This window comes from Camelus bactrianus, chromosome 7, assembly GCF_048773025.1.
Source record: "Camelus bactrianus isolate YW-2024 breed Bactrian camel chromosome 7, ASM4877302v1, whole genome shotgun sequence".
Lineage (NCBI taxonomy): Eukaryota > Metazoa > Chordata > Mammalia > Artiodactyla > Camelidae > Camelus > Camelus bactrianus.
The window spans coordinates 73996286-74008363 of NC_133545.1; the positions used below are offsets into that span (position 1 = coordinate 73996286).

At 40.2% G+C, this 12078-nt stretch overlaps 1 protein-coding gene across 2 annotated transcripts in view; it reads right to left on the reverse strand.

The window, feature by feature from the left end:
* RSBN1L (round spermatid basic protein 1 like) overlaps window positions 1-6294 on the reverse strand; it is a 57563-nt gene extending 51269 nt beyond the window's left edge. For both annotated transcript variants that reach the window (XM_074367599.1, XM_074367598.1), the window contains exon 1: window positions 5688-6294. In XM_074367599.1, coding sequence (XP_074223700.1) covers window positions 5688-6258 — 571 coding nt within the window. In that variant the 5' untranslated portion in view covers window positions 6259-6294. The remainder of the gene's footprint in view (window positions 1-5687) is intronic.
* Window positions 6295-12078: the final 5784 nt, after the last annotated feature.

Consider the following 12078-nt stretch of genomic DNA (forward strand, 5'->3'; position numbering starts at 1 on the left):
AAGTAGAGGAGAGGAAATGAAACGTGAACTGTACAGTGCTGATAATTGTTGAAGCAGGATGGTGGGTAGACCCAGAAGTCATTATACTTTTCTGGTTTCTTTTGTAATTAAAATTTTTCATGATAAAAAGTTAAGAATTTTCATCTACAACTCAAGAAAAAATAATACATACAACACAAAGTTTAACATATCTTCAGAAATAAAAATGTTTTAAGTTATAAAAAAATTAGTTGGTAAGAATGTAATTTTATTATGAATTCTCCTTAATCACATGCACAAAAAGATTTTATATGTCACAATATTTCATAATTTTTTTACTCACACAAGTTAGGATCATTCTTTCAATATCCTATTTTAAGTAGTTTATCCATAATTTGAAACTAATTCATTTGAGGATGGTGAAAAATTAATGGCATTTACTACAATAACTGTAAACCTCTGAAGTATAAACTTTGTTCAACAAGTTAGTATGGTTCATAATAATGCACACCAAAAATTCTCAGAAACCAGGATACCAATGAGAAAACTATACAGGTTATACCTATCCATGAATTCAGTGAATTGAAATGCCTTCAATGTGTTGTTTAAGAAAGAAAGGTTAGGAACTAATATCCCTATAAATGCCTACAATATGCCAGGGTCACGTAATTCTAACAAACACTATGAAAAAGGTATCCCTATAATAACAGATGAACATAAGCTCAAAAAGGTTAAGTGACTTCACCAGTGTCACACAAATAGGAACAAATCAAAGACTAAAATTTAAGATCTCTTCTTGAAAAGCCAAAAAAAGAAAAAAAAAGAAATAGAAACATAAATTCCACCTTTAATTTAACTAGGAGATACTGTAACTATAACCTGAAATACAGCTTGTAAACACAGAAAGCTGATGGTGGAATGGTAAATGACCTGGCATAATGAAAGAAGATCGCTACAGAAAGATATAATGACAAACAATCCTTATTTACTCTGCAGTACCCCCGAAAGGCTTAGAAACTGGAGGCACTGGGAGAAGCAAGATGGCAGAATCACAGCGCTCTCTGCCGCCCCTACCCACAGCCCTATGCCAACCCCACACTCTTAAGGGAATGAGACATATTCAGCAAGACTGAATCAGAGTGGCTCCTGGCTCAGGGGCAACCCACACAGTAAAAGGAAGAAGTGAAGTGTTGGTTTGAAAACAAGGAGACTAAGTGAAAATTTATAAATTGAATGGTGAGACTTGTAGCTTTCTTCCCCCACTCAGCACTAGAAGCCTACCAACTAAACTCATTACTTCTGCCAATCCACTCCTCTCTCCATTATTCCACTTATGCAGATAAATGGAAAAATGAAGGACCATTATTTAAAAGAACTGAAAGCCTTCTTACCCACCACCCAGAGAAAAGAAAGAAAGATAAAAACAAAGGACTGCATTAGTCACTAAGCCATGCTCATGCATGCACAGTGAGCTTTCAAAAAGCTTTGGAACATACTCTTGAATATGAAGGAACTGCTAAGGATGACACAGATCTGAAGAAAGCCTTCCAAAAAATTAATAGACCAAAACAACAACAGACAAAAAAAAAAAGTTAGAGGAATCAAAAACAATGCAAGGCACAGAAGAACATATCAAAGAAACTATAATTAATATCCTTGAAGATTATAACAGAAGATGCTATGTCCATGAAAAAGTAACAAGATGCTACAACATACAAACAGAGAAGAGTTCATGAAACCATTTTTTTTTAAGAAAGCTGAAATGTTAAAATTCCATGAAAGGGTTGAAATCTCACAGATAGAACCAAAGATAGCTTTTTGGAGATCAAATTTCTCAAAATCAACATTGGAAGACAGGCAATAATTTAATAACAATAATAATCCTCCAAAGTTTTGAGGGAAAATGATTTCCAATACAGAAATCTCTCAAAAGCCCAACGGTTAAGTGTGAGGATAAAAATAAAACCCTCAAAAACATATCACTCACGCATTCTTTCATAGTTATAGTAGAGAAACCAAAATGAAGGAATAAACCAAAAGGAAGACATGGGATCCAGGAAAAAAGGGACTCAACAAAAGTAAAAGAAATTCCCAGAATGTCCCAAGATGACAGTTTTGCAGCATAAACCTAAAGAGAAAACAATCCAGACTAAAGCAGGAAGGACAGCCACAGAAGAGATGACTATAGGAACAAATGGAACTGATAAGTTTATCTGACAGATTTGACCATGTGGAAAATTGCACTGAGAAGCATTTTACAGTCGCTGGAGGGTATAAGAAGACTGGTAGAGAAAACTAAGCAAATGAAAAAATAAGGCATGAAAAACAAAACGTTACACAAGAAAGTGAAATCATAGTAGAACTATTATCTCAGCAGTGACAGATATTTGTCATAATGATGAAAACTCTGAATATGAATTTAATCTAAAACTGTGAAATAACAATAGTAGAAAGATGGGGGAAAGCCTAGTTGGAAAAATCTTTGAACACCTACGCCTTTAAAATCACTGACATTTATATATCTCAAACTGTTCAATTCTAAGAAAAGCCTCTATTTTTTATGAGAGTTAAATTCTTTAACTACACTTCCAAGGCAAAAATTCAGTGAAATATTCTAGTTTTGTCTTAGAATACTTCACAAGGTCATTCTAAGGAAATAAGTTAATAAACGTAAAGCCAAAATACTAACAAAAACTAGAAGATCTATACAAGTTTTATAGGTCAGTGAAATCAGTTAAGGCAACTTACTATCTAAAAATGTTTGTTCACTTGTTTGCTGTAATTCTAAATGTTAGATACGTTCAGCACATGTCCACTTTTACCTTCTGCATTTACCAGTTAATAATTTATTCAGTCTTCAAGGAAAATGGGCTGTGAACTCTTCAGTAGATTACCTCTTATGCACCAAAATCTGGTTATCTTATAGTTTTAAAAATCTAAAATGTTTTGAGCCTTTTCTTTTTACAAAAAATAAATTTAACTTCTATTTGATGACTCAGGCTATCATACAAAGCCAGCTTTAGCACTATGACTAGATGGCCTCAGAGGTTTTAGGTGTGTAAGGCATCAGCCCTAATACCAAGTGGGCCTAGACTGGTATGCCTTTATTATTCTCCTGTTCATCAGATCTGTCAATGATTCTTCCTCTTCCTGGACTGACCCACCTTTTGATTTGTTATGAGGCTAAAAAAAAAAAAAAAATCATCATGCTTCTGACTCAAATAACATTTACCAAATGCCCTGTCTTTCATACACACACTTTCATTTAATTCAAATAATTTATGAGAATGGTAGTTTATGTAAAAATTTAGCAGTTCTAACTAAAGACTTAAAAAAAGACCCTACTACAAATAAATACAGGTGCTTAATTGCTTAATGGAGTTTGGGGGCTGGATCTTTTGGATTTTTTGTTGATTTATTTATTTTTTGAGGGAAGGATCTATTTTCCTTGCTTTGGTGTTTTTATAGCTAATTTCCAGTTCTGGTTAAGACTAGTCAATCAGTGAGCTATGGGTTAATTGTGGGAGTCACTGAACCATTCTACATGCTATCCTATGAAGTATCCAACTTAGAGCAACACCAGAAAGAGTTATATACCTAAAAGAGCACTTGGTCAGTCATCCATTCACTAAGATTTTCACAAAAAGCCCCCGAAATGAGAATTGCATTGCAAATTCGGACTTTTATATTTGCAGTTGCATCTATACTGAATGCATGTATATAATCTTGCTATTTTAACACTACTGTTGCTTAAAAATCTCCTTAGTTGAGTAAAACAATGTCAATTCAGTTAAATCTGACCTTTAGAAGGATATGAGTATTTCCAAAATTAAGAGGGAAAGATTTTCACCATTAAATTTGCCACCAAGACACTGAAAAGCAATCCTTCTCTTTGATTTTTAGTTTTCCCTGAATAAAATAGCAGCATTCATATTAAAAAATAAAAAATAAAACAAAGAAAAGAGAAGAAAATCTTACCATACTGTTACTATCTAGTCACTACTCAAAAAAACTTACATCAATCATGGAAAAACATTTTAATGCAAAAGCTATCAGTGCATATGTTAAGGCTTAATGATGTCAGCTGCAGCCTTCAAAAGGAGGGTTCTAAATGTAATTTAAAAGACTAGAAAACTTTCTCTTTAACAGCCATTTCACTTTAAATATCATTAATGTGCTCCATATTTTGAGTTAGAATTGTTAAAGAAGGCTTATTTATTTTCAGCCATTCCAATACATCAACAGTGTTATATCCAACTCACTTCCTCATTCAAAGGACTTTAGAGAGCAAATATACTGTTTACACATCACAAGTAAGACTGATACTGAGCTGCAAATGCAGACTTACAGGCACTTTCAACGTTTAAATGTAAACATTCAAAAAAAATACCTTTAAAATACCTGACTAAAAGTGGTATAAATTTCATCCTCAAAACCACTTTCCTAGAAACAACACTCCAAAGCTGAGATCTTCTTTACCTTGTGCCAGAGTACCTGATGGCTGTGCTCAGATGTCAAAGCTTTGCTACAGGCGAAATATCAAAGTTAACACTGTTGCTACATACTCGTGTGCAACATTTTTTAAAATTGTGAAAACAGCTATTCTACTTCAAACATACAGAGAATTTTTCATGATCTAAGCTACCATTATATCAACAACATTAAAACTGCTTGACATTTCATGTTTCCTAAAATACAAAAAATACTTTGATACACTGTATCAACGCACATTATAATAAAGATCATTATCTGCTTTAAGCTTTTGCTCACATAAAGATCTAATTTTCAACCAGTCTCCATATTGTACCACTGCCAAATCACAGTGTATCAACAGCTAAAAAGGTAGGACCATCTGTTTTAAAGAAACTTTCTGAAAATTACACGACTAGCCTACATTTTAAAAGAAAACCGTCTAACCGTGTCCGAAAAGGACGCTTAAGAATTTGCCTCTCTCTGATGCTGAAACATTTTGCAGCAAGTACTTGGTCTGGCCAAAAAAAAAAAAAAAAAAAGTCAATGCTCCTGATTTTATCATATGCTGCATGAAAAGAAGAACATGGCTGCAAATTCTTTCTGCGGGGTGGTATTTCAAACAGGACCACTCAAAACACTTTAGAATACGCAGCCGAGAGGAGGGTGGAAGGAGGGTACCTTATGAAACAGCACACTCCGGGCCCTGCACGCTACCTCATTTCCCTAATAGGGATGAAATGCTCAGGCCTCTGGTAGCTTCCAGCTGACGCCAATGTTCTCCACACCCCCTTTTTTGACAGAATTTTCTGGCGTTGGAGCCTGTGTCACAAATATAAATTCCGTGATCACGTCTAAACGGTCTAATAATCAGTCATCTTTTACAGGACCAAACCCTTCCCGATCCCATTCCCTCCCATCTCCCTCCTTGGCCAAACACCCCTAGGCGGGTCCTCCCGACCGAATTCTACAAATCCTGCAGCGCATTAACTGGGAGGCAGAAACGATATAGAAAATAAGAGTATGGGCCATTTCTTTTCGCTGCGACCGAAATTACAGGCTCCATTTCCTGTCCCCGTGGGGACTGCAAAATCGCCTGCGGAGAACGGAACGCCCCCCGCCCTCTACAGGCTGGCGCATGCGGCCCCGGCGCGCCCCCTGCCCAGGCCCCGCTGGTGTAAGGGGGTGGCGGGGACCCCAGGCACCCTCCCCTCCCCCCTCTCGGCACCGGCACCCACCTCGCGGCAGTGGCTTCATCTCCCCGTTCTCCTCGCGGGCAGCCCCGCTGGCCTCGCCCGCCCCACCGAGGCCGTGCCTCCTCCGTTCCTTCTCTCGCTTCTCCTTGGGTCTGCGCGGCTTGGCGGTGGCCGAGGCGGCGGCGGCCGGCAGCAGGAGCTGGTGAGGCTGAGCGTGCAGCAGCGTAGGAGGCACCAGCAGTTTGCGCGGCACCGACTGGGACGAGGAAGCAGAGGCTGGGGAGGGGACGGCCGTGCCGGCGGAAAAAGAGAAACTGCTCCGAGCAGAGGACGGGGAGGGGGTAGCAGACAGAGCGGCGAAGCTCCAAGACGCGGGGCTGCCATAGCTCTGAGGCGAAGGTGCCGCCGGCGACTGCAGCTGTCTGCTGTTCCCGCCGCTGCCTCCTTCTCCGTTCAGTCTCCGCGGCGCCTTCTTCTCCTCAGTCCGGATCTTCTTGGCGGACAGAGGTGCCGGCGGGTCCCGGGAAGGGGGATGCAGCTTGCCAAACGGTTCTTTCTCCGACACGACGGTGGAGGCGGCGGCGCCGTGCATTGGGCTTGGCGGTTCCGCCATTTTGCGCTCCTGTTGTATTTACTCTCCTCCGCTCGCGACGCGGGGCAGGGGCGGGCTCTCCGCTGGGGGCGGGGGAGAGGCAGAACGGCCCGGCCACCGGCCAGGCCCTCCATTGGGCGAGTCACTCTGAGAGATCCCTCTAAGAACCAATCAAAGGTGCGAGTCTCGAGCCGTAGTGGATAGGGAGGCTGGCCTAGCGTGCTAGTTTTGGAGGTCACAGCTGCGCGGGGCGCGGCTAGTGAGCGAGCGAGCTGTGAGAGGAGGGTCTTCCAGTGGTCGCTACCGTGAGCTCTGGTGCGACCCGTGGGTGTCCGAGAAGAATCCCACTCCAGACCCCAAAATCTGCCCCGGCCCAGGTCTGCCTCGATGACTTTGTCTTGCACTTCTTTCTCTTCAGTTTTTCCTGGGGTCCCTTTGGCCCCTCCTCTGCCTCTTCCCGCTGAGAAAAGCCGAATTTCGCAGATTCTCAGCTCTGAGGAGAAAATTTTGCCGGAAATTAAATCCTTCCTTCTGGTAGGCAGTAGTCGATTAATGGGAGTCACTTGGTGTCCTGACAAGATATGTTACTGTTTGCTGAGATCGTCATCTCTGATACTTTGAGGGAGATAACTTCTTGCAAACTTAGAACTTTCAGATTACTACCGAGCTTGAAGGTAAGACTCTTCCGGAGATTTTTTTTTTTAACTTTTGTGATTGGACCCTGAAGGATTTTAATTTTATTGTCATTATTATAACTCAGATTCGCTAAGAAAAATCCATTAGCGATATTTATAGATATTTGAAAAGAAAGGATTTTAAGTGTGTGTTTTAGCGTTTAGTTAGTACGCTGAGTGTTAGATGTTTTGTAAGCATGTGCTTTGTTTTCTGGCTTTGAAGATGAGTAATTTGGGGAGATGGGTTACAGTAATTGCAACCAAAGTGAAGAGCACAGCTGTAATTTTACTTTCAGGTCTTACATGAGACCAAAAAAGTCAAAATAGGAAAAAATATGGAAAAGTAAAAATAGTCAAATCAGGAGATGACCAGTCACATGATATTTTGTGTCCTAAAAGGAGCCCTAAGTTGCCTGTAACTTTGTGGAAAACAATTAAAAGTAGTTTTCCAGGATTACCAATTTTTGTGACCTCATGAAGTTGGATTTATTTTGTTATCACTTTTGAGGAGTGAGGGGGGTTGGTTTTTTAGAATATTTTGGAGTCAAAGTTAATATTGGTTTATAGACTTTTTTTAGGTGCCTCATTTTTAAAGTAATGAAAAGTATTTACTATACTTCCTTTAATTCATAACAATGAAAGCAAGTGTAAACTTTGTAGTTAGAATTAACTGGCAGTAGATGTCTTCCTGAAAAGTAGCATTGGTGGAAGAGTGGACAGAGTACGGGGCTGGAAATATCTGCTACTAACCAGCTTTGTGTGGGTGCTTGTATTTGTCAGAATTTCTGTTTTATTGGTTAAGTGAGTAAATTTGATCACTAAGGTCTCTTTTGGCCTCTAAACTGTCTCTTATGTACATTAATATAGTTCCTGAAAAGTTGCACCATTTATTTCCTCATTTCCCACACAGAAGTCTGGAAAATCTGACTTCATAAAGACCCAGTTAAAGTGTACTCTCACCTGAATTTATTACTACTTGCACTGTACTCTTTTATACTATTATACACACTTATCAAGTCTGACCCTAAATTTGTAGAGCCTGAGCATGAGTGTGGTTATGGAGGCTTACAGACCATGTGTCTAAATATTTAAGTTATAAATCAAGATAACAAACTATTATTAAAAATATGTTCTACTCGGCTACCGTGGCAAATCTTCTTAAATAATAATCTGGAAGGCCAGATTTAAATTTAGAATTCTCAGACTTCTAAAGCCCTCAGACTGACCCTGTTCTCTTCCCATTCCCAGCTTGGCTTCATTCACCTCACCCAACATGTCCAAGCATTTGTCCACACTCCTGAACCTCATGCAGAGGGTGGTGTGTCATCAGCTGCTCCATCTGCCCTCAGATCTAGCCAGTCTGAAAGAGGAGTGCAGGCTCCTGGCAGACATGGCCCCTTGACTCACAGACTCCTTGCCCTTTGCAGCAGCAGGAGGGTCCTCACCCAGATCTAAGGGCAGTGCTGTTATAAAACATGTTCAGTTATCTATCTTCTCACCTGTATAATCAGCCATTCCTTTTCAACTAGATCATTCCTAAACATAATGAACTAGGAGAGAAATCCCACCACTATCACCAGTTCCTACTGGCTTAATCTCTACTAGCACTAAAACCATCCACTTCTCTCCATGTCTACCATTGGCACCCTTTTCCAAAGCCACCCTTCTCACCTGGATGACTGCACTAGCCTTTTTTTTTTTTTTTTTTTTGGTCTTCTTATATTCCAGTTTTCTCAGATCTGTTTTCCATTCTACTGAGAATGCTCTTTTCAAACCTAAATCTGATCATGTCACTTTCCTTGCTTCAGATCTGTCAATGGCTTCCATTGCTTTTAGGATAAAGAACAAAATCTTTAATTGACCTACAAAATCCATCATGATCTAGCCCCTTCCTCTTCTATTTCAGAGTAAAAGGTCCTTGATTTCCAGAATGCAGTGTTCTATCTTTCACTTTAGGAATATTGCATTTGTTGTTTCCTCTACCTGATACTTACGTGATGGTTTGGCTAATGGGCTTAATGGAGGTAGATATCATGAATAACTTATGTTTCTAACCTGCATGACTTGATGGGTAGTGGGACCATTCACTGAGCTAGGAAACACAGGAAGAGTGACTAGTTTGGATGCTCTTTGACTTTGCGCCTGATGAACATGAGGTACCTCTGAGATATCACATCCTTTGGATCTCATCTCAAGCTAAGCCTCACTTCCTTGGAGAAGCCTTCTCTTTCTGTCAAGACTAGATTCCTTACTTGTTTGTTCTTCTTCTCAGCTTCATTTCTTTTTACTTGTTGTTGCCTCACTGATAATCTCTCCCACCTTTTTCCATTCCCTCCTCTGTAACAGCAGCTCTGTTGAAAACATACTAGCCTATACCCTGCTTCTCCATCTTCTTGTCTGAAACCTGACTGCCTGCTGAGGACACAGACTATACTTTTCAAGGTTGCCTCCCCAGTTCTGCATCACAGAATTTCAGGTTATTATTACTCTTTCAATATCATGCAAAAAGCCCTTCCTCCTGTGAGATTTTTGTGGTATGGCTGTACCATCCTTCACTGTCTTTGTGGTCATGTTACCACATTTATTGAAGACCTTGATACTTAGCTCATGTTCATCCCTCTACCCTCCAGCCATCATTTTAACTTACTTCAGAATCCATCTTAATGACTCATCCACTATTCTTGCCTCAGTGTTTCTCCTTGGACCTGCATTTCCATTGTTTTAGCCACAAACTCCAGCGGACCCTCCTTGATCCTTTCATCACTCTTCCATCTCTGAAATCCTAAACTATAGTGGTTTAATATTCAGCTTTCTCACTCCTCTACACCATGCCCTTGCCCTATAACCTCAGGAGAACTCTCATCTCTAGATCTTTCTTTTCTCCCTAATTATGATTGCCAAGAAAAGTATAGGCTACTCAGCTAAATTTGAATTTCAGATAAACAATGAATAAATTTTTAGTGTTGGAACCTGTTTATACTAAAAAAAAAAAGTATTCCTTGTTTATGTGAAATTCAGATTTAACTGCATGTCCCTTGTTTATATTCCCAGTAAATCTGGCAGTCCTACACCAATCCATCCTTTCTATGCTTTCTTCCCTATGCAACCTAGAACCTGTGCTATATGACTTGAACCAAACATTTGCCAGGACCTCAACTCCTCGTAACTCTGATTCTCTGTGCTGCTAGCCCCCCACCTCTACCTGCTCTTCTGTATCCCAGCATCTGAGCGTTGCTCCCTATCTTCCATGTAAATGTTGGGGATTCTTAGGGATATGTCATTGCTCTTTATCTTACTCTGCACAGCTCTGTGTAGTATTATGCATTACAGTGTCTTCTGATTTATCATAAATGCTGACAGTTCCTAAGGCTTTCTCTCCTGCCTCTCTTCCTGACTCTAATCCATATGCCAGGTGGATGTCGTGAACTGTGTAGCCACAGATACCTCAGACTTTATTCCATCCATTCCCATTGTCCCCTGGATCATTCTCCTGCATTCCTTATCCACCTTTTCTTTCTTTCTTTTTTTTTTTATAAGCAAGTATTGAGTTCTTTACTTTATTCTTTTTTTTTTAACATTTTTTATTGATTTATAATCATTTTACAATGTTGTGTCAAATTCCAGTGTAGAGCACAATTTTTCACTTATACGTGAACATATATATATTCATTGTCACATTTTTTTCTCTGTGAGCTACCATAAGATCTTGTGTATATTTCCCTGTGCTATACAGTATAATCTTGTTTATCTATTCTACAATTTTGAAATCCCAGTCTGTCCCTTCCCACCCCCCCGCCCCCTTTTATCCACCTTTTCATTCAAGCTACAAGCCTGCAAATCTTTGACTTCCTTTTTTCCTTCACCCCCCACATTCAAGGAGTCACTATCTATCTCCAGCCAGTTTCTTTTCTCCATTCTGCTGCTTGTTGCCATCAGGCCTCAATGCAGCTTGGATTTTGCCAATGATTTCCTTTCTAACTGGTCTCTGCCTCCAGTCTTCCATCTTCTAAGCTATCCTTCATACTGCTTCCAAAATTACATTTCTAAAATATAAACCTGATCATGCCTCAGTCTCTTGACTAGTTCCCTTTTGCATGTGAGGTAAAAATCACACTTCTTATTATAAATACAAGCCATTCTTGATAAAACCCCAGCACTTCTATCTCTCTCACTCTCCTGCAGCTCTCCTCTGTTTCATCTATTCTGAACTATGTAATTGGCAAAAGAAAGGCACTCCCTGTCCCTCTGTGCATTCTGTTTACTCTGCCTGGAGTACCCTAGCAAAGTTCTGCCTATCCTCTAAGATTGGGTTCAGGCAGCTCCTTAGTACTGTTCTTCCTGACCTGCCACAGCAGAGTTGAATCTGTGCCATCATCATTCTGCCTAGGATCATTTGACACACTAGTCTCTGCTTCTAACCTTCCAGCTCCTCAAGGGCAGAGATAATGCGTTATTTATATTTGTATGTATCTCTTCTACCCTTCTAGCATGGATATCTCAAGTCCTACCTCTACGACATTGACCTGCTCATCCATAGGTGTCTTTCTTATGTGAATCATCACTAGCCAGTTGTAAAGGTGGTTCTGTGCATTAGGACAGCCTGATCGTTTCAACTTTCTTACGGTCAGTTCTAATTTAGTTCACATCTAGGACAGGAACCAGTAAACTTGTCCTGTAAGACCAAATAGTAAATATTTTAGGTTTTGCAGACCACATGTCTCTGTAGCAACTACTGCTTATATCACAAAAGCAGCCACAGACAGTAATGTAAATGAATGGGCATGGCTGGTTCCAATAAAACTAGAAAAATAGGCGGGATAGATTTAGCCTGCAAGATACAGTTTGCTGAGTTTTGCTCTAGGATTTTGACTTCTACCATTATACCACCTGAAAATATAGTTGAGTATCTCTTCCACACTCCCCCTTTCTCCTGCTGCGTCAGTCACATGGCTTTCTCCCTGTTCCTTCATCATGCCCAGTCCTGCCTCAGACTCTTAGCCCAGGCTGTTTCCCTGCCTGAAATGCTTCCTCCCTCTCACCCCCGACTCTCTTCTTGCAGACAGATACCATTACAGGCCTTCCTTCACCATTCAATTTAAGGTGGCTCTTTTCATTATTCTCTGTCACAGCATTCTCTCTCTTTCAGAGCACCTATCACAGTTTGTAA